The 25,874-nt window shown below is 36.8% G+C and overlaps 1 protein-coding gene across 1 annotated transcript in view; it reads left to right on the forward strand.

Annotated features, from left to right (window-relative positions):
- LOC121296591 (dynein heavy chain 9, axonemal-like) overlaps nucleotides 1-25,874 on the forward strand; it is a 117,402-nt gene that overhangs the window by 30,491 nt on the left and 61,037 nt on the right. Inside the window, exons 28-45 of the mRNA XM_041222301.1 lie at nucleotides 304-408; nucleotides 2,503-2,660; nucleotides 3,475-3,613; nucleotides 4,138-4,425; nucleotides 4,936-5,146; nucleotides 5,302-5,429; nucleotides 5,553-5,661; nucleotides 5,962-6,109; nucleotides 7,241-7,415; nucleotides 8,962-9,135; nucleotides 11,018-11,225; nucleotides 11,932-12,097; nucleotides 12,957-13,059; nucleotides 14,151-14,390; nucleotides 21,526-21,687; nucleotides 21,867-22,063; nucleotides 23,283-23,445; nucleotides 24,022-24,145. Coding sequence (XP_041078235.1) covers nucleotides 304-408; nucleotides 2,503-2,660; nucleotides 3,475-3,613; nucleotides 4,138-4,425; nucleotides 4,936-5,146; nucleotides 5,302-5,429; nucleotides 5,553-5,661; nucleotides 5,962-6,109; nucleotides 7,241-7,415; nucleotides 8,962-9,135; nucleotides 11,018-11,225; nucleotides 11,932-12,097; nucleotides 12,957-13,059; nucleotides 14,151-14,390; nucleotides 21,526-21,687; nucleotides 21,867-22,063; nucleotides 23,283-23,445; nucleotides 24,022-24,145 — 2,998 coding nt within the window. The remainder of the gene's footprint in view (nucleotides 1-303; nucleotides 409-2,502; nucleotides 2,661-3,474; nucleotides 3,614-4,137; nucleotides 4,426-4,935; nucleotides 5,147-5,301; nucleotides 5,430-5,552; nucleotides 5,662-5,961; nucleotides 6,110-7,240; nucleotides 7,416-8,961; nucleotides 9,136-11,017; nucleotides 11,226-11,931; nucleotides 12,098-12,956; nucleotides 13,060-14,150; nucleotides 14,391-21,525; nucleotides 21,688-21,866; nucleotides 22,064-23,282; nucleotides 23,446-24,021; nucleotides 24,146-25,874) is intronic.

The raw sequence follows: 25,874 nt of genomic DNA on the forward strand, positions 1-25,874 counted from the left end.
TATATTTTAAAGAATTTGAAATTACCATTACAGTTTAGTTCAGGTTTACAAACAGCTGTTGTTTACTTGATAATTATAATACATCTGACCGGTCTGTGTAAAACAATCCTACAGGTATTTAATGATTATAAAAACCATGGTGTGTTTTAGGGCTGCACCTAGCGGTATGCCAGCTGACGTTACAATCCTCTCCTGTTGTCTGGTAATAACTAACAAGAGTGTTTACACCAGAACAGTTTGAATTAAGGTCACAACACAGTTAATATTCATTTTGTTTTTAAATTCCTATCTAATTCACTGCAGTCTTGTGGGAATATCTACAAAGGGTTAGCGCAAACTGGAGCCTGGGGCTGCTTTGATGAATTCAACCGGATTTCAGTGGAGGTGCTGTCCGTGGTAGCTGTGCAGGTACATGGAGGATTATTATTATTATATTATTATTATTATTATTATTATTATATTATTATTATTATTATTATTTAAGAGTCAATATTTGTACTTTCTGACATGTGTCTGTGTATATAACAGATATGGGGGGGGGTGGAGACTCTGACAGGTAAGATGAGAAAATGGAGTGATAGCTTGTCTCCATGGGCAGAAAAACACACCATGACAACTGGTAATGGCTTGCTAGCCTGCATCCTCCCTGCTTGTTACTGAAATTGCGCTAAAGTGCCCACTCAGTGGCTTGTGACACCAGGAGAACCTCTGTTTGCTGTAGTACATACTGTAGTCAGCATGTTTTGACTCATCAGTTGGTTTACATTGCCCAAAGGTAGTTTGTAGAGACACTTATTCCCTTTTATGAAGCAAAATATACTGCTATTGTAGTATGTGAATTCTTAAAAGGATGCCATTTCGGGAATATTGAATCAACCTGTTAAATAACCTAGTATGTGTGTTCTGTATAATTCTCTATTTCTGGCTATATCCTTAAACATCAACAAATAAACAATAATAGCCAAATGCCATTATTGTTGTAGCTAATGTTTTGGATGCTTTGCATTAAGATGATTTGCTTTATCGAAATTGCTAATTGTCATTTTTGTTCAGCACAGCTGCTGTACACTGCAGCAAAAATCATCCCAAAATCAGGAAATTAGAAATCTGGGGGCATTCTTGTCTTATTTTTGGGTTCTGTTGGTTTGCTCTTCTTTTACAGTGAATAAATGCACTCCAAAAAGATAGATAACGTGCTTTCCTGTAATTACTTCAGATTTGACAGATTTGTGTTTTTGTTTAGAAAGCAAAGAAATAGGGAAAACAGGGCGGACATAACACTATATCAATATGTGAGTCTTTCTGTGCTTTAGGGCTCTATCAAAAGAGTAATCAAATATCTGTCCAACAGATGATGTTTTTTAAAAAAAAAAAATATATATATATATATATATATATATATATATATATATATATATATATATATATATATATATATAAACAAAAAAAATAAATGCATGCATTGTACATCAGGTTTATTCAGAATATTTCTCTTTGAAAATTACTTTTATTTGTGCACGTGTCATAGCAAGACAAACCACCGCTTTCAAAAATAAACTTTTCAAAATGCGTTTGTGGACTTTTCTAAACATGATTTAAAAATCCCAGAGAAAGTATCTATGTTTGTATGTTACCCAGCTTTTCTGTACCCCTAGAGTAGAAAGGGACCCAAATGTTGAAAAAACTATAATAGCACATCGGGGTGAAAAAAGATCCTTTGTATTTCAATTTGAAATATCTAATTGTTTTTCAAAGGGCCGTCATTCAGATGTGTGTCTGTTCCACATCTCCAAATGTCCAGAAAATGTAAAAGCACAGCAGAATGTTCTTGAGGTAGCCAAGGAAAGGATAAAGGAATTGGTGCTTAATGATTACCTCTTCATTAGACAGTCCTCCACTGCTCAAACAAGCAGCACAAGTCCAGTCTTGCTAATGTTTGAAAGTAACCACGGAGACATTTAAATGGACCTTAAACTTCTATACTGTAATTACTTTACCACTCACAATATGTAATTAGGTCATCTTAACCCATAAAGCACAATAGAAGAAGAATAAATGAAACCTGTTCGGTGGCTCACTTGGCAAACTTGACAAACAAACTAGGTGACTCACTTCACAAACCTAATGCACTTCATTCAAATTTCGACTCTGGAGGCCTGGGTTGGTATGTGGTCTTACAGAGGTCGTATTGAACTCTGTCTTCACCAGTTGTAAAATCATGTTGATTTCAGTCTGTTTGACTAGAGCATTGTATTTATTATTCCTATATATATGTGTGTTTGTGTGTGTGTGGCATACTTCCAAGGTAATTTCACCTGCTACTGTAGCCATGTTAAAGATCGTTGGTCTGTGTTTATTCTAAAAAAGAATTAATTTAATTTAAAGCTTCGATGAAGGTTTCTTCAGGGAGTTCGTAGTTATTCATAGGGCTGGGGTTACAACAGCTTTACTTAAAGAAGATAAAAAAGGAAAATTGTAATCCCACATTTTGCTTCCATTCAGGTTAAAAGCATCCAGGATGCTATCAGAGACAAGAAAAAACGCTTCAACTTCATGGGCGAGGAGATTAACCTGTTCCCTTCTGTTGGTATCTTCATTACAATGAACCCTGGATATGCTGGAAGGACAGAACTGCCAGAGAATCTGAAGGCCCTCTTCAGGTGAGGAGTGGAGTTACTTCTGAAAGCACTAGAACAAAACAAGGTTGTCCTGCTCGGTTAACAGACATATGCACTGTGATGCAGTGCCCCTAATGCCCACTGCCCAATTTTGTTGCTCATTGTTTTTCCACAACAGAAATGTGACCAATACATATTTATGGCCTGGTTGAACAGAAAACATGAACTTTATGTCCTTCAAAACCTATGAACTCCCTGAAGAAACCTGGGGGTTTCCAATCCCTTCTATAGAAAGGATTGTAATTACACCTTGGAACATGTTTAAGCATGATCAAGTTGTCATTTGAACTCCTACTTCTCACAGGGGGAATCTTTTGAGACCTATTGAAATTTCTGAAGGAGGCAGGTCTTTCAACTAATAATACTTCTGGAAACCCTGAACACCATATCCATACATAACACTGTAGCTTCTTCCTACCTATTCAGTGTAACTCACTGAGATCTACAGTAGATCATTATAAACTAACATATATACGTAAACAATCAAGCAAACGCAAAAATATAGATTTAAATGGTTTCCTGTAACGTCAAATTATTACTGAAGCATTAATCTGTTAGCAGCAGTGATAGTTTTGTCCATTTTCAATATTAATATTATTATTATTATTATTAAGCATATCTACTATTCTGTTGCTTATTACTTCACCAAACGTGCAATAAACAAAACATTTTCCCAACCACTGATATTTAAACTGACAACAGAAACCACCATGAAAGAGTCTCTTAACATCTCTTAAAAGCACGGTCCATAGCAGCGTAGTGGAACAGATGTGAATGCATCTTGCTTGTCTCCTAGGCCCTGTGCTATGGTGGTCCCGGACTTCGAGCTGATCTGTGAAATCATGTTGGTGGCAGAGGGGTTTATTGAAGCCAGGCTGTTGGCCAGAAAGTTCATCACCTTGTACCAGCTGTGTAAAGAACTGCTTTCCAAGCAAGTAGGATACCAGTCTGTTCTTTTACTCTTGTGCATGTATACTTACATACCTGTTTCATTAAGTGATACTCTCTGTATTTTTAACATTCTGGGTAAACTGTAGACTGAAAAAACAAAAAATGGCGTTCACTAAAATGCTTGACTTTGTGTCATTACTCTGCAGTAAACGTTTTTTTTTTCCCCAAAACAACAGTGGCCACGTTACTTTCTAATCACCCTGTTGGTGTTACACCAATAATCAAAATAATCTATTAATCAGTCTGGTTTCTTTTTTAAACAAGACAATTACCCACACATTGATACTCTCCATCTTGAAATATTTTACATTTGAATTAAAAAGCACCAAAAATATCAGTAAATCTGATCTGCTAGACCATGCAGCTGTTCTCAAGCTTCCTAATTCACTTTTAAAGCAAGCTTTTATTTGTAGGGTTATTGTAGCAGTCCCATGGTTAACAATTCAATGCGTTCTCTCTGTAATATTCTTCTGGAATATGGCAACTTGATCGTTGTGTCTCCCGTCAGGACCATTATGACTGGGGCTTGCGAGCAATCAAGTCCGTGCTTGTGGTAGCCGGCTCCTTGAAAAGAGGAGATCCAGGGAGACCTGAAGACCAGGTGCTTATGAGAGCCCTCCGAGACTTCAACATCCCCAAAATAGTGACGGACGACATGCCTGTGTTCATGGGGCTGATCGTAGATCTGTTCCCTGCACTGGATGTCCCCAGGAAGAGAGACCTTGATTTTGAGAAGTTTGTGAAACAGTCTGTTCTGGATCTCAAACTTCAGGCTGAAGACAACTTCATACTGAAAGTAAGTAGTTGGCTAATATTAATATAATAGTTGTAATATTGCATTTGTAGTTTCAGGTGATCAAGTCCTAGATTCTAGATACTAATGTCTAGAAAAGTCAAGTTTATATTTACGTTTTCCTACTATTTGATGTCTTACCTTTTTAATATAATATTATGTGAGTTCTCTGTCATCCTCTATTACCTTAATAAAGCCTCATTGGAGGTTTTCTGGTTAGGTGGGTAAGTATAGGAGTGTATAGGCCGTTGGCTTAAATTTGCCTCAATGAGCCTTTTCAGAGTGCTGGTGTTTCAGTATTGAAGTATTCATAAGCCTGATGGTATAATGTTTTTAGTTGTTAATTTTTAGTTATAAATGTCTTATCTGTAGCTCCTTTTAAGAGTAACCTTGGAGACAAAATGGTCTCATCTTGAACGTGCAGTGTATTAAATTCAAACTCAACACTATTCAAGCCTTATCAAATCAAAAGGCCTTATTCAAGTGCTTTTTGTCCTCATGCAATGTTCCCAGGTGGTCCAGCTTGAAGAGCTTCTTGCAGTCCGGCACTCTGTGTTTGTGGTGGGCAACGCCGGTACAGGCAAATCCCAGGTCCTGAAGTCCCTGAACAAAACTTACCAGAACATGAAGCGCCGCCCGGCCTGGGCTGACCTCAACCCCAAGGCTGTCACCAATGATGAGCTTTTTGGCATCATCAACCCCGCCACACGCGAGTGGAAAGATGGTAAGTTTCTGAGATGCATCTGCAACTTCAAAATACTCCCTGGTAATTCTCTATTTGACTTACTATGAAGTTATTTTTCAAACCATAGACATTGAGGGAGGTATACAGTATTGTATGTAAAACAATTAACAATGGTGTCTTCATTTGTCTCTTAGGTCTGTTTTCCAGCATTATGCGTGACCTGGCGAATGTCAGCCATGATGGTCCGAAATGGATTGTGCTGGATGGTGACATTGACCCCATGTGGATTGAGTCTCTCAACACTGTCATGGATGACAACAAGGTAAAGCCATCGTCAAACTGGGCAATTCTTGTTCTTGACCAAATCCTTTACATATTCTGTTTGTCACCATACATTCACTCGAACTTCTAGAATGAATGCTTGTGGTTTCATATCTTACTGCAGGTGCTTACATTGGCCAGCAATGAGAGGATTCCCCTAAACCCAACCATGAGGCTGGTGTTTGAAATCAGCCACCTTCGTACAGCTACCCCGGCTACAGTTTCCAGAGCAGGTATGTGATATCAATGCATATAAGATGATAACCTATGCAGTGCCCAATAGAGAAGGCTCAATTCATAATTAGGAAATTGTATTACTGTTTGATGTGTTAAGGTTTTGGTATTAGTAATAATGCAGTGAGACTCCTTTCTCATAAAAAAAATAATTGTTTTGACCAATCGTGGTGTCTTGTTATATGACATTGACAAAGAGTTTAAATATTGTGTCCAATTGTACAACTCTTAACTGTATGTGATTTCTACCACTGAAGCCGAAGTATCAACAATGACCATGTGTTTGTATTTCTCTGTAGGAATCTTATACATCAATCCTGCCGATCTGGGATGGAATCCTCCAGTTACAAGCTGGATTGACCAGAGGGAGGTCCAATCGGAGAAAGCAAACCTGACCATTTTGTTTGACAAGTACCTCCCATTGTGCCTCGACACACTCAGAAACAGGTGTGATTCATTTGCTTTGTTGAATTATTTTAAAAATAAGGTATAGTTAACAAAAGAACGCCAGTAAATTGTACCTACTATAAATTACTGTAATTACGTAAGTCTTACATTTTGCTATTTAAAAGCAGATTATGGTAAACATCTATTTTATTTATTCTTGGTTTTATTTGTATCTACTCGCTAACTAAATTCTCTAAATCTACTAGTCGCTCCTTCCACATATTTTAGTGCTTTAGCATTCTAGTTCAAGAGGTAACATCATGAGAGATTGAAAACCCGTGAGTTATTCAATTGGTAACTAAGAAACAGTGTTTGCAAGAACTGGGTGTCCCAGAAGCCTTAGGCTTTGTTCTATTCAATGACTTGTGTGTTTCTGTGACCCCTTGTAGTCGAATGCCTGTAGTTGTTATTCAAAACCTCTTGCACTGTGGGTAGCAGTGGGAGCATGTCAAGAGCAAGATGATGTTAAGGGAGAAGACGCTTGACACTGCCGGCTTAAACTGCCTTTGGAACTATAAACAAGCTGAACAGTCACTTGATGTATGGTCAACCCACAGAAGTCTAAACTAGGCCTAAAGAACAATGCTGTATACAGACATCAATGTATCATACTTAATACACCAAAAACTCATTTACTTCTCTTAAAGGAGTGCTAACCCAGGCTATAAATCCACTTTGTTGTATATTAATAGCAAGTTATTTTTTTTTTCTTCCGTTGAAGATATTTTGGTTCTTATACCTCAATGCAGATATTTGAAATCCAATGCAATAGATGGACATTTGCTGCTGCTTCCTGGTACCTAATCACTTCATGTGTTCTAGTTCACTCTCCAATAGTTGTATACGATCACCAGAGGTACCAGGATGCATCAGTTTATAGCACTGTATTTGAAATGTCTGTGTAACCCTAATGTAAAAAAGACAAGTGAAGAACCAACATTTTCTCATCATAATTAAAGAGGAACCTGTCCTCTCCTTTCCTGAAAAGTACTTGCAGCCATTGTGTAACAAAATGCTTTTTTTCTTTTCTGCTTGGTCACGGATCTGAAGGACCACAGCATTTGCCAAGGGCTGAAATTCAATTATATTTATCTCCTTTGTCTGAATAATTTTTTGATCATTAATATTCAGATTTAAGAAGATCATCCCAATCCCAGAGCAGAGTATGGTTCAGATGCTGTGTTACCTTCTCGAATGTCTCTTGATGAAAGAACACACTCCGCCCGACAGTCCCAAAGAGCTGTATGAACTGTACTTTGTTTTTGCTGCCATCTGGGCCTTTGGTGGAGCCATGTTCCAGGACCAGGTAATTAAAATACCTATCATATACACCCAATAACAGGGTAAAAACAGGTCATTTTATATTTGTGACCTTTTTTTGGTGTATCTTGAGATTTGTCACTTTGTCTATTTTTTTTTTTTTACATGCTGTGGATATAGTTTAACATTACTTACATAGACGTGACATAGTGACATATGTTAGGCTGTCTAATAGCAGCACAAGCACCTTTGGGTCATTCTATACTAGGTAATACCTGTACAGCTGTGCCATTCTAGAAAGAAAATGAATACTGAGTAATGAATTCCCTAGTTTTAGTTTTAGAACATTACGAATTGGATTTTAATATTTCAAGTTGATTAATATACCTTGGTAAATCTGGCACTGTTTTTATTTTCAAAGATAAAGCAGCACACTGTAGCCACAAAGCTGACTCTATGGTAACCCACAATCTAACTTCCTCTCAGAGGTAATCATTATTTTTGCAAACAAGAGGTGTTTCTCAGGCAACTATTTCAGTAAGCCTTCAGAGTTACCACATTAATATTTGTGCTTGACTACATGCTAAGTTCAGAGCATCAGCCAAATGTCACCAATATGATTGCTTTTCAATGTATTTGAAAACTAAATCTGACATGACTGTGACATTATCTTAGAAGTCATTGAACTATAACCACATATAGATCACTAGCTACATGTAGCACACACTTTTGCACGACTAGTTAATTTGTTATGCAAAAGGCATCTCCAATGCCTTTTGTGCTTTCATTGTGGAGACCTGGATGAAGATGTCTACCTCTTTCCAGAGGAATTATTGACGAACAGCCATGTACTCCTCAATATATTCCCTCATTTTGAATACCTGAGGATATCAGCAAGCTGACAGTTCTAACCCTCACTTCATCCTAGCTGATGACTTCGTAAAATCCTGGGTCTGTTTTTCTGAACATGTATTCCCTTGCTGAGTTACCCAGACTAACTGTAATTCTCAACAGTGTGATGTTATATTGCCTGCTTTAGTTCATGTGTAATGTCATTTGGCCTTGAATGTGACCTTTCCTTACTTATGTGGTATAGCTAAAGTCTTTATATTTTACTGGTAGCTTTTCAATATAACAACAATTTCCTGTTTATTAATGCTGCCTAAAACCAAACAAATATGGACAAGTCAGTTGCAGTTCTACCAGGAGTTTTATATATATACACACACACACACACACACACACGCGCACATGCACACACACACAGAGAGAGAGAGAGCAGAGCCTGTCATATCCGTTCCTGTAAGATACAATACCCTCTATTAACCGATGGACCTCTGCATTTTGACATGATGCTACAAACTGAATGGTGCAGATGGAAACTGATCAATGCATATTTTATAATGGGTCTGAATCAGTAAATTCAGATGTTAGCGCTCAGCTTTTTTTAAATGTATTTTTTAAATGTGTTTATATATATATATATATATATATATATATATATATATATATATATATATATATATATATATATATATATATATAATATATAAAGCTTTGTGTGTTGGTTGATTTGTTTGTTTGTTTTACAGCTGGTTGATTACAGAGTGGAGTTCAGTAAATGGTGGGTGACAGAGTTCAAAACAATCAAGTTCCCCTCTCAAGGCACCATCTTCGATTACTACATTGATCCTGAAACGAAGAAATTTGAGCCATGGTCCAAAATGATTCCCAAATTTGAATTTGATCCTGATATGCCTCTGCAGGTTTGTAATCTCTTACAAGTCTCTTGTTTGCAGGTTCCACAATTCAGGACTTTAACCAGTTCTAAGACTAGAGGCTGTGTCAGTATATAAATTGAAGAACATATTAGTTTAATACTGGTGCAAATATTAACATCCATGCTCTTGCATGAATAAACATGTACAGTGCTGAGAAAAAAGTTTATGAACCCCAATGATTTGGGGTCTTTTCTTAAATATCCAATAGGGTTTATATGAATCAATTCCCCATGTCTTTTGAAACAAAATGATGTATAAATTAGACAAACAATGAGTAATTAAGATTCAGGGTATGTGAAAAAGTAAGTGAACTCCTGCTTTTATCAGCTCAATTAAGGGGATAATTAGAATCAGTTGTTTAAATAATTAGGTAGATCTTCAGGGGTGAGTTTGGGAGGCCCCACCCTATATAAACATCAGAAATTTTGTGAGTTTGGGGTTCACCATACAGGTGTGTGGAAACACGTTGTACAATGATCAAAAGAAATCTCTGAGGACCTCAGAAAGACACTTATTGATGCTTATCGGTCTAGAAAGGGTTACAAAACCATTTCTAAGAATTTGGGGCTCCACCAATCCACTGTCAGATAAAACAGTCTACAAAAGGAGAACATTCAAGACCACAGTCAGGAGCGGTCATCCTACCAAAATCTCTCCAAGAACAAACCTGAAAATCATCAAGGAAGTCACAAAGAACCTCAGAGTAACATCCAAGGATCTGCAGGCCACTCTTGCCTTGGCTAATGTGAGTGTTCATGACTCAACTATCAGAAAACGACTAAACAAGAATGGTGTTCATGAAAGGATAGCCAGGAGGAAACCACTGCTCTCTAAAAAAAAAACATTGCTGCCAGTCTGAAGTTCGCCAAAGAGCACATAGATGATCCACAAGACTTTTGGAACAATGTTCTCTGGACAGACGAGTCAAAGGAAGAACTTTTTGGACTCAATGAGAAACGTTATGTTTGATGAAAACCAAACACTGTGTTCGAACAGAAGAACCTCATTCCAGCCGTCAAGCATGGTGGTGGGAGTGTGATGGTTTGGGGCTGTTTTGCTGCCTCAAGACCTGGACGGCTTGCCATCATTGACACAACCATGAATTCTACATTGTATCAGAAGATTCTAGAGGACAATGTCAAGCTATCCGTCCGTGAGATGAAGCTCAACCGAATGTGGGTTATGCAGCAAAACAATGATCCTAAACATACAAGCAGATCTACAAAAGAATGTCTGCAGAAGAAGAAATTCTTTTAGAATGGCATAGTCAAAATCCAGACCTAATCTCCATTGAAATGTTGTGGCAGGACCTGAAGCAAGCCATCCATGCAAGGAAGCCCTCAAATGTCACCGAGTTGAAGCAGTTCTTTAAGGAGGAATGGGCCAAAATTCCTCAAAACCGATGCAGAGACTGACCAACAGTTACAGGAAACGCTTAGTTGAAGTCATTGCTGCTCAAGTGGGTGCCACCAGTTACTGAATCTAAAGGTTTACATACTTTTTCACAAATGGATATTGAATGTTGAATCATTTGTGGATAAATAAAAGTTGAAAAAGTATCATGTTTTTGTGCCATTTGTTTAATCAGGTTATCTTTATCGATTATCTAGGACTTAAATTAAAATCTAATACCATTTTAGGTTTGAAATGTGTGAAATATGTGAAAATCCTAAGGGGTTCACAAACTTTTTCTTGGCACTGTATGGTCAAATTGCATTTGAATACTTTTAGTAACATTTTTTAACTGATGTACAGCAAGGACATATGCTGTGTTACAGTAAAAAAATAAATATTTATTTTCACTTTCTGTGGCATCATTTGTTCCCAGATGTTAGAGTTCTCGTTCATTTTTGTGTTGTCTTTTCAGGCATGTCTGGTGCACACCACCGAAACAATCAGGGTGAGATACTTTATGGACAGGTTGCTAGAGTGGAAAAGGCCTGTCATGCTGGTGGGAAATGCAGGCACTGGGAAATCTGTACTGGTGGGAGACAAACTGGGATCCCTGGATCAAGAGGAGTACATGATAAAAAACGCGCCTTTTAACTACTACACCACGTCTGCAATGTTGCAAGGTAGGGCACATGGTGCAACTTTGGTTATAGGTACAGTGAATTCTGATGCAGCCAACAAATTAAAAAATGTCCTTAATAGTGGGTAGTACCACATTGTTCTAGTGGAAACAGGTGTGCTTTGCCCAGTGATAAAGATTTGTGTGATTTGACCCACTGTAGTGTGCCTTTTGTGTGTCAAAGTGCATGAAAAATACACTATCTGTGGGCTTGAGTAGTCATGATCTACTTGCCACCAAAGTTGTGCTTTTTCCAGTAGTATTTGTGATGCCAGCGTTGCCATTCCAGGAACACCCTGGAGGCTGTCTTGACGGACCGATTGTCAAGAAGTCCATGAGAACCTTCTGCTTTCCCAATTATTGCTGCTGAAGAGTTGCATACAACTCTCATACTGCTTGGCCACATACCTTTGCAGATTAAGACATTTTCAAGATTTTTTATATTTTAGTTATGTCCTCTTGGACCAGTCAGTGTAATAATTGATCAACAGAAAATACTTAAGTAAATTATTTGGTCATTTTCTTAAATTTTAAAGTGTTGCCAAATAGAGTAAAGCATAATAAAGGCTTTGTGACACACAGGTACACGTGACCCATAACAGTGCATTTTATGAACCATGATAAGTCAGGAAATGCACAGTAGCTGAAGATATCACACCAGACCCGTGAAGATTTCTCATCTATGTATCTTCTTCTCTTCTGATGTCAAGCTGTCCTTGAAAAGCCTTTGGAGAAGAAAGCTGGTAAAAACTATGGGCCGCCTGGTACCAAGAAACTAATCTACTTTGTTGATGACATGAACATGCCAGAGGTGGATACCTATGGCACCGTCCAGCCTCATACTCTCATCAGACAGCATATGGATTACCACCACTGGTAGGGCTGCCTTTGGATATCCTCAAAATGAAACCAATGTGGATGAGTTGCACTGCTGCCCAGAATGTTGCCTTCTGTGTTTTTTAAATGCTATCTTGGTGACTGAGCCTTTATTCAAGACAAATGCCAATATTAACGTGGTTATAGCTTACAGAATCATTAAACACTCTCACCTGTCACGCACTTTTATGTAGGCCTCAGATGTGCATTTTTGAAATAAACAAACATCTTCATTTTCGAAAATCTGGGTAACTTGGTTCAAGAAGGCTCTGTTTGTGTGTCTTTCAGTTTTTCACCTTCTAGGTCATTACACAACCTTTTTGTTGTTTATACAATAATGTTTAATATTTTAGAAATAATTCTAGATTGTTAAATAAGCCAACAACAGTCGTTAATCATTTCGTTATAAGCAGACTTAAATGATTCAGGTAAAGCTTAAAAATACCTATTCAAATTAAATGGAAATCAAATCATTATATAGACACTTGAAAATTGAGCTAATTTCATCTACTAATAGTATTTGAGCCAATCAAATTTAGTCCTATGGGAAGGCCATGTAAGGTGTTTTAATGCATTTTCTATATCTTTTAACCATTACTTATTTTGCAGTTAAACTAGATTTGTCTGGCTTTGTGTGCAGTAAGCAGTTGGTTAGCTGGTTTAGCTGAAGAAAGTTCATAAATAAAATATGCAGAGTAATACTTTATTTTCTATTGCGAACACTTCCTCTTTGATGTGTTATTTAAATCCAGACCTATCTTTCTACACAGATCGTATGTATGCATTGCTCCTTAGACCTTTCCAAAACATTGTAAACTTGCTTTGCAAACATCTGTGTCTCTGTATTTTTTCATTAAAGGTATGACAGAAGCAAGCTGTCACTGAAGGAGATTCATAATGTGCAGTATGTCTCCTGCATGAATCCTACGGCTGGCAGTTTCACCATTAATCCAAGACTTCAGGTATCTTTTGCTTTCTCCACATTTATTATGAAGATTTATAACTGAGCTTTTGGGGACAGTTCAGGAAAGCTTGGAAAACACAATAATGAAAAACACATTCTGTGAAACCCTTCAAAACGTAATTTCATTTCTAAATCGGACACCAGGTACGCATCATTAAAAAAAAGTAAAACGAAAAGTCAAAAAAAATAGTTCCGTACAGAAGTGTATAATGGAAAAATAAATCTATCTATTTTACAATGGAAATTTATTCAATTTCCCTTAATTTCCACTCGATCTATGTAAATAGCATTCTGCAAGCCCTCTGCAAAAATAGTTACCAATATTGAATCTACAGCAGGCCACAAAATACTTACTCATTCCAGTAGTGATTACTTTGACTTTGTCCTTATGGAGCAAAAAAAAATAAATCAATTTTGACTGCAGGGAGGCTAAATGTGGTAATTCACCTTTTGAAAAAAAATCTTTCGATGCAAGCAGCAATACTTTTAGACCCTTTTCCTCTTATGTGTTTGAAGCTCCAGGTGACAACCCTTATTAACCTTTTTTGACATATAAATCAACTTCAGTTTCATAACAAATTATTATTTTTTTTTTTTTTGTGATTTTAAGTTTGAGCCTATAATCATTGAGTTGGTTTTTCACATACTTGATCCTGTATGATTTGAAACTGTATTCTTAGGGACTCGTTTATCTGGTTCCAGAAGCATTATTTAGATCTACTGTAGAGTGATATTGTAAGGTTTTGAGGGGGCTTTTTTAAGCATCAGTAATCAAATAAATAACTGAAATGTTAAATGGCCCATTGGTCCTATGAAGGAACAACTGCTCTCCTCATTATATGGTTTGAACAAAATATTCAGTAGCAATTGGAAACGTATTTGTAAGTCACTTTTAACTGAAGGTGACTCAACTGTTTCATTAAAACATTATTGACAGAGGATATGCATGCTAAATACATAACATGTTAGGCAAATTTGAATACCTTTTCAAAATGAAACTGCTAGATTAGAGCAAAATATACACTGAAGCATTATCACTGTATTAACTTACCTCCCTTGTGTGTAATTTTCCCCTCTTCCCCAAAACAGCGTCATTTCTGTGTATTTGCACTTTCTTTTCCCGGAGTGGATGCTTTGGCCACCATCTACAGCTCCATCCTCACGCAGCATCTGAAAGTGGGGAACTTCTCTGTGGCTTTGCAGAAGTCTTCCACGCAGCTCATTAATCTGGCCCTGGCACTGCATCAGAAAGTAGCTTCAGTCTTCCTGCCCACCGCTATTAAATTCCACTACATCTTCAACTTGAGAGACTTCTCCAATATCTTCCAGGTATCATATTGTTTTCCTCCTGTTGGTTCATATTGTCACATAGACTATTGCAAGCAAGACTGTCACTTACTTCCAACTCCTTTATTCCTATTCATTTGTATTTACTAAAATATTCTATTATAGACAGCGCAGAATCTTTCAGCCAATCAGAGTGCACATTTTGCCTTCTGTATTCCATGAAGAAACGCTATCCATGACATGGGCTGTGCCACTTTCAGTTTTTACCATGTACTATTCTCTATATCGGCACGGCTGACGTCATCTGCTTTAAAAAAAAATCATACCTGAGACACGTCTCAGAATTACATTAAACTGCAAAGTCCATTCAAAATCGCGATGTCACAGTTGACAGTGTATCGTAACAGTATTTTCTTCATCAGCCTTTTCCCTATTTTCAATAAAATTGACAATGGATTAAATAAAAGATGGCAATGATTGGAAAACAAATAAAGGTGGATTTGTAACTTGTGTATTAATAGTGCGGCAGCGTATAATAGATTTATAGGACTGCGAGCATCTGTGTATGGGTTAAATTGGCAGCCTGTAAATATACCTCTACTCATGCCAATATTACCATGTTCTCCATACAATAACCCTAAAATATAATGATGGATGTCTGTTTACTACATTCAACCATAGTGTTTAAAAAAAAATTCTATTTTGCTTTTGGTTCCCCATAGGTAGTTTTAGCTGCCTTTCTTCCTTTGTCAGTTGTCAGTCCCTTAACTGCAGTTTTCTGTCTGCTCCCAGCTCTGCCCAGCTTCTCGATCTCTAGCCCTCTTTACAATGTCCCACTGGCTTAACACGTCAATTGACACGGTTTGCTTAATACTAAAAATGTACCTAGAAAATATTCATTTAAAATATGATGTGATCATTGTGTGCTCGTTTGCTATTAAATATGTATATAATCATTATTGTACTAAAGAATAGTATGTGATTGAATGACCTGATGGAGAAATGAAACCCATTAATCAAATACAGACACAATGATAACTTCAGGGAAATTGTGATCTGTGAGTTGTTGGTGTTGTATGCTTCATTCTCCACACAAGGTGTAAAAACAACTTGTATTGACTGAGTCTGTGACAGTGTTTCAGTTACATACTGACTCCCCACCCAATTATTTACAGCCTTTTCTTTTCATGCTTGCCAAATCTCTGACAGACAACCAAAAGTATCTCTGTCGAAACAACTTTTAAAGGGAACAATTTGATAATTTTGTGACTGACTAGAAATGGAAATGCAGTATTGCAAAACAGATGCAGAGAGAGGTGCCACATAAATTGAAACCTGTTAATCAAAGTGTAGATAATAACAGTGATTTTTAGTTCAAACTCTTGTTGAAGCATATTGTAAGATATGCGTGTTAGTCACTGACAAGATATGGGGATTGTAATAGTCTTTTCTGAGGGTTTGCATTTTTTGCAGACTGACAGGTAAGATAAAACTGCAGAACAGGGACACAGCAGCCCATTATACTGCTTGTTATTTTATACTTTTCATGTTTCACAATTCTGCAGAATACCAAGAGACTAGAAGGCATTGTATTTTGAAATGTTGGTCCTAGTTATCCTTTGTTCTTTCTGCAATAGGTTTAACTGCCTGAAGTATAGATTGCATCAACAAATTGTCCTTGAAGAAAAGAAATCCCCTTTTTTTGTTTTATTTTTTATTTCTTAGCGTTTACGGCATTATTTAGTGTCCACCTTCTAGACATCAAAGCCAGTGACCCTTATTGAAGCATTAAGCAAGATTCTTTTAAAAGTGCACATAATATCGAATGACAGGTAATCTCTCAGAAACATTGTTTTTGAGATTCAGACCTTCAGCCTTTATTCGAATGTTCGATGTCCTTGCCAAGACGGGTTCCACCTTTTTATTCATTTTCTTCAACGTAATTATTATCTTGGCAGTTAGGAAATAAGTTAGCAAATTGCTCAGTGTGGCTTGAGACAGTTGCGTTGTAAAAATCCTGCTCATCATATGAAAAACTTCCTCTGGACAACATTCTCAAGTCTTTAATACTGCTGAAAAGAAATCTGTTCAATTATGGGTAAAAAAAATCAAAATCATATGTGCAATTTTAAGGTAGCTAGTGCTTGAAAGGTTTTTTATAACTGTCTCTGTGTTGAGTCTCAAAAATACAGCAGTGTCCTCCAAAAAGTTGACTTCAAACCAAAGTGTTTTTGCTGTAGGGTTGCTCTCTTAAAAGAATGGTTTGCCTTGTGTCACCTAAACCATTTGGTTGCTATTTACCCTTATAGTATATTGATGTTTTTTAGTGTAAATGTACTTTCTGTACCATGTTTCATTGTGCTTTACATAACACTATTCCTTTACTATGTGATATTGTCAGTTCAACCTACATTTAACCATGTATTTAATAATAAATTAACATTGATTAACACAGTGTTCAAACTCCTACCTCCTGATATGTTAAATGATGAACTTAATTAAGTAGTTCTGAAACCCAGGAATGGGTGCAACACGTTTTTAATTATTGCCCTTTGAAGGCTGTATATTTTTATTGGTGATTTGTTATTTGTGTTTAGTTGCAATTCCTGAAACTATGGCATTTAAGATCAAAATGATTTAGAACGTCGAAGTTTAACCTTGTGTACATTAATTTACAAACTGTCAGTCAGAAAGCATAGTTTAATGTATTATTGCAGTCAAACAATAGAAGCTTGTTCTTTGTGTTCTCGAGGGGGTTCTGAATTACTGTGGTGTGCAGTATCATGTTTTTATGGGAACACAGTAAGTAAAGAGGAAGAATTTTCTTTTGTCAGTAGTAAGTCTGGTTCAAAGCGCCAGACTGCATGCATTTTCAATGCAGGCCTGGTTTTATATTAAGACGTGACTCTGAAAGAGAAGTACTAAGTAGACACTTTCTTTGCAAGTAGACACTTAGTTATCAATGCCTCTGTAATGTGTTATTATACACTGAGTGGTTTCTTGAGACACCTGTTCTTTCCAACACTGTACCTCATTTTGTTAATAGAGCTGTGATTGTTTCGTGACAGCAGAATAATATATATATATATATATATATATATATATATATATATATATATATATATATATATATATTTAGCCTTTTAGAGGCCATCTAACGGAATGAATTGATGCTTCCTGTAGATTTCGACAAAATAATTTAGGCTGAACTTTGGCTTTCCCTGTTGTCAGGGTTAACCCTAAGGCACAATGCAAGCATCTTCAGGTTGGAGGTTTACAGGTTATTAAACTTGTTTAGCCCAACTCTTGGGCTTATAGTCATGTGAGTTCTGTTATGTTAGCTTTTAATGGGATATTTTACTTTTTCTAATTAAATGTTCTTTTTCAACCACAGGGGAGTGCAAATGTAATTTCTGCCTCCTCTGCAACCATGTCAACTGTGGAATACATAGACATTACCGGTATATGTTTATTCAGAACTGATCCATAAACCATATGCACATTTATATATACATTCCATCAGCATTCTGAATATGGTACCTTTTCATGAATATGGGATTGAAAATCGATTTTTCTGTCACGTAATTCCGTATTCAGATTTGGTATTTGTAAGCATTGCGTCTCTGTAATGAATGCAGCCAGGCAATATGTTTCAAGAGAAAACATTGTTTGATACAAAGAAAATAAACTTTAAAAATCACTTTTTCCATAATAATCACATCGCAATGGCATCTGGCCCAGAGGGTTGATAAATTGAAGACAACTGTTGCAATACATTTGGTCACTTAATATTGGTGTATTCGTTTTTGCTCATATTGGCGTCAATATTAATCCTCTCACCGCATACCCCATAATCAAGATATTTAACAATAGATTCAGATGGCAACACCTTTAATATGGGACAAATCACCATTAGAAGGCGGCTTTTGATAAAAATTACTGTTAGTTTTCAGCAGAAGCCAATAACTTAGTGTTGTTTTCATCACATGTTGACATTCTCTTATAAGAGACCATAAAGAATAGTAAAAATAAACCTATAGTTGTAATTCTCAGGTTGAAGACGCATGTGGTGTGGATGGAATGAAACTGCCCCCTGCTATCTTAATTTCGTGCTTGGTTACCATGTAATCATCCCAATGGGGAAATGACAGGTTTAAGTCTCCCAGTGGAAACGTAACCAGAGATGAATGATGTCAGTGACCCAGTTAATTCCCAGAGCCTGATTTCTAAGAATGAAGGATTGACAGAGTCCACTTTGTAATGGTGGCCTGTAATGATAGGTTATTGCAGGGTACAGCATAGTTACAGTATAGTTTGTTACTAATGATTTATAACGTGTGGAAGTCAAGCACATAAGATTTTCATTGACAGAGCAAATCTCTGTATGTCTTTCAAAAGCTATCGGGGGGGGTGGCGAAGTCAAGCATATAAGATTTTCATTGACAGAGCAAATCTCTGTATGTCTTTCAAAAGCTATCTGGGGGGGTGGCGAAGTCAAGCACGTAAGATTTTCATTGACAGAGCAAATCTCTGTATGTCTTTCAAAAGCTATCGGGGGGGGTGGCGAAGTCAAGCACATAAGATTTTCATTGACAGAGCAAATCTCTGTATGTCTTTCAAAAGCTATCTGGGGGGGGCAGTAATTACTTTTTCTTGTCAATTTTCTTCCAATGTAATGAGCTGGTACTAATACATGTGGGGAAAGAGTAGCTTGCCTCCTAACAACTGTTTTGAATTGCTGGTTTTGTACTGTTTGTAACACAAGCTTTGACACAAAATAGCCACAGTATATTTGATACTGAAAAGTTGTCCACTCAACATTCAAGAAAGATCTCCTCTTGTAGATAGCAACGATTCCAAATGTATCCCATTTAATTTTGAAAGCACATTTTTTTGAAGGAGCATTGCACAGTGCCCCTGGGCTACTACGTGTTATTCACACTGTCTTTATTCTGTGATGGTTTGGAGCATTGCAGAGTTATTAAAACATTGTGCTTTCTGTTGATGTTTGGCATACTGGCTGCCTCCTTGTCAAAATGGTTGAGATCTGAGTCAGTGCAGTACGTTCTGTGCTTTTAGCACACGAAACTGTTGCTCTGGATTTAAAGCTTGCATTTCATATGCTGTTTTATTTTTTTGTTTTTGTTTTTATATACATTGTGTATAAGTTAGGACACCAAGACATCAAAATGCTTAGCATTTGTAAAAAAAAATAAATTAAATAAATAAATAAATAAAGCTGACTGAAAAAGGTAACTTTCTGTATTATTGAAATCCAGACTTTCACATTCATAGTTAGTGAGGCAACCCTGGCTGATGTTTGTAATATATTGGCATAAGAACTTCTGTGGCGAAACTAAGGGTTACCTATGTCATAACTTTGAATTTATTCAGGGGGAATGTCTGTTATCTTTTTGGTGGCATAGCATTTACTCCAGCCCTTCAGTTTTTTTTTTGTTTTTTTTCTTTAAAGGAGTGAAGCATCTGCTAATTTGAACTGTTAACTAATACCACATGTTTGTCATCTTTTTGGTGGCATAGTATTTACTCCAGTCTTCTGTTTTTTAAAGATGCAAAACACCTGCTAAATTTAACTGTTAACTAACAAGAAGTTTAAGTTCTCATCTTCTCCAGTTTAAGTTATGCACTCTCACATCATTGTATTCTGTTTGGTTAAAAAAAATAATAATAAAGTACATTAAATAGTTAAATGCTTGCAAAAACATTTTTTGAAGTATGGAGTTTCTCGTAGCTTAACCTAAGAATTAATGATTTCATGTCTGTAATGGATTGGCAGAAATGCTGAGGTGAAACTATTTGACTGAAGGCACTAGCTGAAACATTTGCCTTATGTTCTCCAGTTCAGAATTTATGATTGCATGTTTTTAAGATACAGAGAGAAGCACACCTAAAAAAAAACTCCATTCTAGACTCTTTGAGCTGCTAATGCTACTTTTCGGAATCCAGCTGAACAAATATTGGACGGAATGGAACAGTAGTAACTACAGTTCTTCTTATTGTCCATTTAACGTTGCTGTCAGCTGATAGAAAATGACACAAACTGAGTACATTGTGCGATTATGATAATTATCCACGCTTGTATCTATTTAGAATTGTCTCAGTAGCCAGCCATCAGACTCCCCCAGTACTGTGTCAGTCTGCAGTTCTTAGTAACACCCCCATGTGATGATGCACGGGGGGGGGGGGGGGGGGGGGGGGGGGGGGGGGGGGTCTTATCTGTAGGGGACACCATGCCCTGACATTCCTGTTGACTTTTCTAATGGGGGAAAAATATATATCTTGCAGTATTCACACTGACAGTCTTAACAGAAAGATGATAGCTTGGCAGTGCCAGGAGCTGAGGGAAGACGCAGGGAGCCCACACAAGTTGTTCCTCTTGCGATTATTGCAAGCTAACAGGGGCAGCTGCTGGAACCAATTATGCTAAGTTACATACTTTTGTGAGATGCAAGCTAGACTATTTTTAAAAGTATGTAGTCTTTTTTCTATTAATACATTGGGTGCAAGTGAAAAAAAAAACGCTACACAACTGTCTTTTTCTTGTTGTTCAGAATTACTTTGAATATAATTTTCTGTGTCAGTCATGGCATCCCAAATCTCTCTTGCCCTTCTCTTGGGTTCTCGACTATGTCTTCTGTCCAAGTACAGCTGGTATACCAGAGTGTAAACCTTAATCTGTCCCCTTGTAACACTCTGCCCCCAGTGGATGTAAGAAATTTTTACTTTGGGCAGAGTGTTGTTGGGGGACACGTTAATGGTTACACTCTAGTATACCAGCTGTGCTAAGATAAAAGACATGCTAAATTGATAACTTTTCAAAATAGATAAGGTCAAAGTCACCACACCGAAAGATAAGCTCCTGAGAATGACAAGCTATTAGAATATTCCAATTCTCTTTCTGCCTTCCAATGCCTTATTCCTTACTAATGCATTCTTCCAACACCAAAAAACCTCAGTAATTTAGGATTGTTTGGTAAGTGGGCTTCTATAATTCTGTTTCGATAGATAAATAAATCAGTCTTGTAAGACATGATCAGAAATGTAGATGCCTGTTGGTCATAGTATGGCACAAGGTCAAATGAGAAATTGAAGTTCACTCTTAAGTGAATATCTCATTATTTTAACTAAATGATATATTATTGCTGTTGTTTTTCAGGGCATTCTTTTCTCTATGCCTGACTGCTTGAAAACTCCCCAGGACCTGATGAAGTTATATCTACATGAGTCCAACAGGGTCTACAGAGACAAGATGGTGGATGAAAAGGATTTTGGAGTCTTTGATAAGATACAGACTGATTTGGTGAAAAAGTTTTATGAGGTGAGACTTTAGTTTCATTATATTGAAAGGAACTACTCGGAAGGATTTTGAAGCTATTTTCTTATTAAATTGTCATTGTAAAAATAAATAATCAAGAGTTGCAAGGTAATTTTGTTCAGCAAGTGAATGCTTTCCACATATTGGTGAGAGATAAGAAACGTTTTCTCTTTTGTTTCAAGGATATCGAGGGGACTCTTGAAGAGACTATGAAAATGAATATATACTGTCATTTTGCTACCGGCATTGGTGAGCCCAAGTACATGCCGGTTCAGTCCTGGGAATCCTTGAATAAAACCCTAGTGGAAGCACTGGACAATTATAATGAAGTCAATGCTGTGATGAATCTTGTTCTCTTTGAAGATGCCATGTGTCACATGTAAGATCTTTTCAAAATGCATTAATAAAGATGCTCTTATGAATGTTGACCATGGTAAAAGATTATCAAAGTGTAATAAGGCATAGTGATGGCATGGTAAAGCATAGATAAACATTGTAAATCCCAGAAATGTAAAGCATATTGAATAGTATATCCATGGGAAAACTGCAAAACTACTGTGAAAATGAACTGTGGTAAACTTTCATAAGGGCAGTGAAACATATAAACAACAACTAAGTTTATTTTAGTACTCCATATTTAACAGGCAAAACAAGAACTTTTTTATACCTGAATTACTGATAAAGGTTGTTCTCTCTTGCGTCTGTAAGGCAAGGTCAATGTTGCAGTTGGACAGCTTTCATCAAATTCATACAATTAGAAACTGTTTCCTGGAAAATGACATGTACATATTTTATTCAATCATCATAACAAGGCAAAAACAACAATAACACATACTGCAGCAGTGAGTATCTGTTCTTGAAGTGCTTGGATCAGGAATATTCCAGGCCTGACGCAGGCCAAGGTCAAGGCAGTCAATTTAAGATGGCCTTGACTCCAAGACTGATAGTCATTTACTCCAGCAACAGCAATTTGAGAGTACTTTAGATGTTTGATACTAATCCTGTATAATCTAAAGGTGTTTTTCTACTCAATTAAGGACTGGAGAAAATGTGGTCTTATATGTATTTAAAAAAATAAATAAATAAAAAGTCACACACTGGATTATCACTAGGCCTCAGTTCAAACTTGGCTTAGTTAGTCCTCAGGTGCTCACTGCAGATCCCTCAGTGCAGTGGATAGTAGTCTACATAACATTCACAACACATACTCTTACACAATTTGGACAGGACATCTTTGCAAGTGCTCCCGAATATAGTAATGTATGGACATTAGGCGTGAACTACTTCCTCCCGCACCGTGTTCCCTTACAAGCTGTTCCAGGACTTGTCTATCCTTGGCTCCCAGATTTATCTATTTATGATCTCTCTAAAACCCCTAACCATCTTTAATCTGCACGTTATTAGTAGTATTATATCTACCTCACTGTCTTTATTTCACTGTATCTCTGTCTGAAACTACTTGTCAAAGCAATGTATTAGATTTAGCATAATCAAACAGAGGGTAAGCCAGCTCTTGATTAAATCCATAAGTTCATACTAGCTTGGTATTTAAAGTCTCCCCGCCCTTCTGTTTTAATCTTCTCCTGCTGCCGGTGTAGCTGTCGTATCAGCCGTATCCTGGAGTCCCCCCGGGGAAACGCTCTCCTGGTTGGAGTAGGCGGTAGCGGCAAGCAGAGCCTGACGAGACTGGCAGCTTTTATAAGCTCCTTGGAGGTCTTTCAAATTACTTTAAAGAAAGGCTACAGCATTCCTGACCTTAAGGTAAGCCCATGTATAGCCAACGTCAGGAATTGATTTAAGATTTTCTCTGTATCCCTTTTGATATTGGAAGGTCTCCCAGCATATTAAGGAAAAGCAAGCAAGTGTATGTTATGGGGGGGTGGGGGTGGTTTGTGTTTTTTTTTTTTTTTTTTTTTTTTTTTAACCCCAGCAGTGCCCGCTTCTCCCCCTTAAAGAATAAATTATGCCATTATGTAATGACAAGAGATGATCCTTAAAGAAAATTGCCATAGGAATATCATAATATAACCCTAAAAACTTTTAGCTTAACCATTACCACAACATTAAAATTCTCAGCAATGGCAAGCCATTTTTTTCAGAACTCTGGTCCTGGAAATGTTAGCATGGTACTGCAATAGTCTGCCAGTGTAGATTTAATGAGTTAAAAATAAATAAATAAATAGAGAGAGAGAGAGAAAGAGAGAGAGTAATGCTAAATAGCAGCACGTAATGTAACTATTGAAATATTAAAACAAACATTGTTACTGTATTAAAGATGGCAAATCATAATTTAAATGTGACCTAAGCTTGGTGAATATTATGTTTTCTCCTCTCTAGACTGATTTGGCAACCCAGTATATAAAAGCCGGAGTAAAAAACATTGGTACTGTATTCCTAATGACTGATGCCCAAGTATCAGATGAAAAGTTCTTAGTCCTGGTCAACGATCTTCTGGCATCAGGTAAGGTCATGATAGATATGCATAGATATGACAGTTATCTAAAACGAGTAAAGCCACCTGCAGAGTGTATATTAGAATTATGAATTGAAAATCAGAGTTACCCAGTAGTCCAAACTGACCTACAATCTGAACTGTGCTTTCATAATGAAATGCATGCTGATAGCAGCTGTAGAAAATGACCAGCTTCGATAATTCTGTAATGAGTCTGTCTCTGTATCTTTACTTTCAAAAATGTTATTATTGATTGATCACACATGCTTTTACAAGCCGTCAAACAAATAATTCTTAATCTGAACAGGGTCCTTTCCCAACATTTGGATTACCGAGTCTGCTGTGCTGTACCATACTGGACCGTACTGTATTGTTTCCTTAGCGGATTACCTGTGTCTCATGGAAGGCTGTCATCTACAGATCATTTCTATTCAAACATACAGACACCATGCAGGTTATCAATAGTTGCAGCTCAAATGTAGACCTTTGAAAATGTTATCCGCAGAATGAGCAACTCCAATAGATGTGTACTGTAAATGGATCGGAATGAAGATAATTCAGCGTTCTGTATTCAAAATTGTATCCTGCTATTGAGTTTTTTCAAGCCTCCAAAAGTATCCAAAGCTATTCTAAATTGTTGCCAAGGAAACCACACGTGTAGTACACTGTTTCTGCAGTTATCTTGGAAACTGTGAGATAATATCGAAGCTGGTGCCTAGTAGAAAAAAGAGTAAATACTGCCCCAGGCAGTTTCAGAATTTGTGTGAATAATTTATGGAGTTCAGTGTCACATTTGTGTGCTCATGGTACTAAAACTTAAATGAACGATAATTGTATCGAGGTTAAAACACTTTGAACAGCACAATAAAGTGCTAAAATGATAACGTTTGTGTTCCAAGTTTATGATAACGTTTGTGTTCAAACACATAACTTATATATATGAATATATATATATATATATATATATATATATATATATATATATATATATATATATATATATATATATATATATATATATATATATATATTTATAAATTGACATGTACTGACTTGCCAACGTGAAAAATATATTCCACGTGAACGACAACGTGCCTGGAATGGAAAAGTGACATTTGACATTTTGTAGGAGCATTTTATGTCATAAGCTTTTAAATAAGAATTCAAGCCACTGCATTTTGGGATTGTAGTACTGTGGTTGTATTTATTTTTTCTATATTTTATAATGGGCTGAGCTCCTCTCAGGTGCTGCCAGTGCTGATTGCCCTTGAACTCTACAGCATTTTCAAGTCCCCAAAAAGAGGAGCTCAGTGGGGTGTAAAAGGGAATTGTTCAATAAAGCGTGTTTCAGAGATTTACATTACCAAAGAGAAATAGTCAGATTCCCAATTTTTTTTTTTCAATCACAGGCTCGATAGGATTACATGTGTGGTACTGTGCTCCAAAATCGTTCTATTTCTAGGAGCCTGGCTCGCATACAAAATGCACAATTTATGTAGCAGACTTTATCGAAGCAGTACACAGTTTGATGGAAATGAGCATCTCTTCACAAACAGGCAGTGAAACCATGTGAATCGCATTTCTTTTTACTAGATATGTCAATTTAAACTGGCCACATGAGAAAGGTGGTTCATATGTGCAATCAGTGGCAACAGTCAAGAATATTTAACTCCCGAGTTATTTAAAGTCTATTTTGGATGAAGGAAAGCTTTGAGTTTTCAACTGTTTTAGACTGTTA

Source organism: Polyodon spathula, chromosome 21 (assembly GCF_017654505.1).
Source record: "Polyodon spathula isolate WHYD16114869_AA chromosome 21, ASM1765450v1, whole genome shotgun sequence".
Taxonomy (NCBI): domain Eukaryota; kingdom Metazoa; phylum Chordata; class Actinopteri; order Acipenseriformes; family Polyodontidae; genus Polyodon; species Polyodon spathula.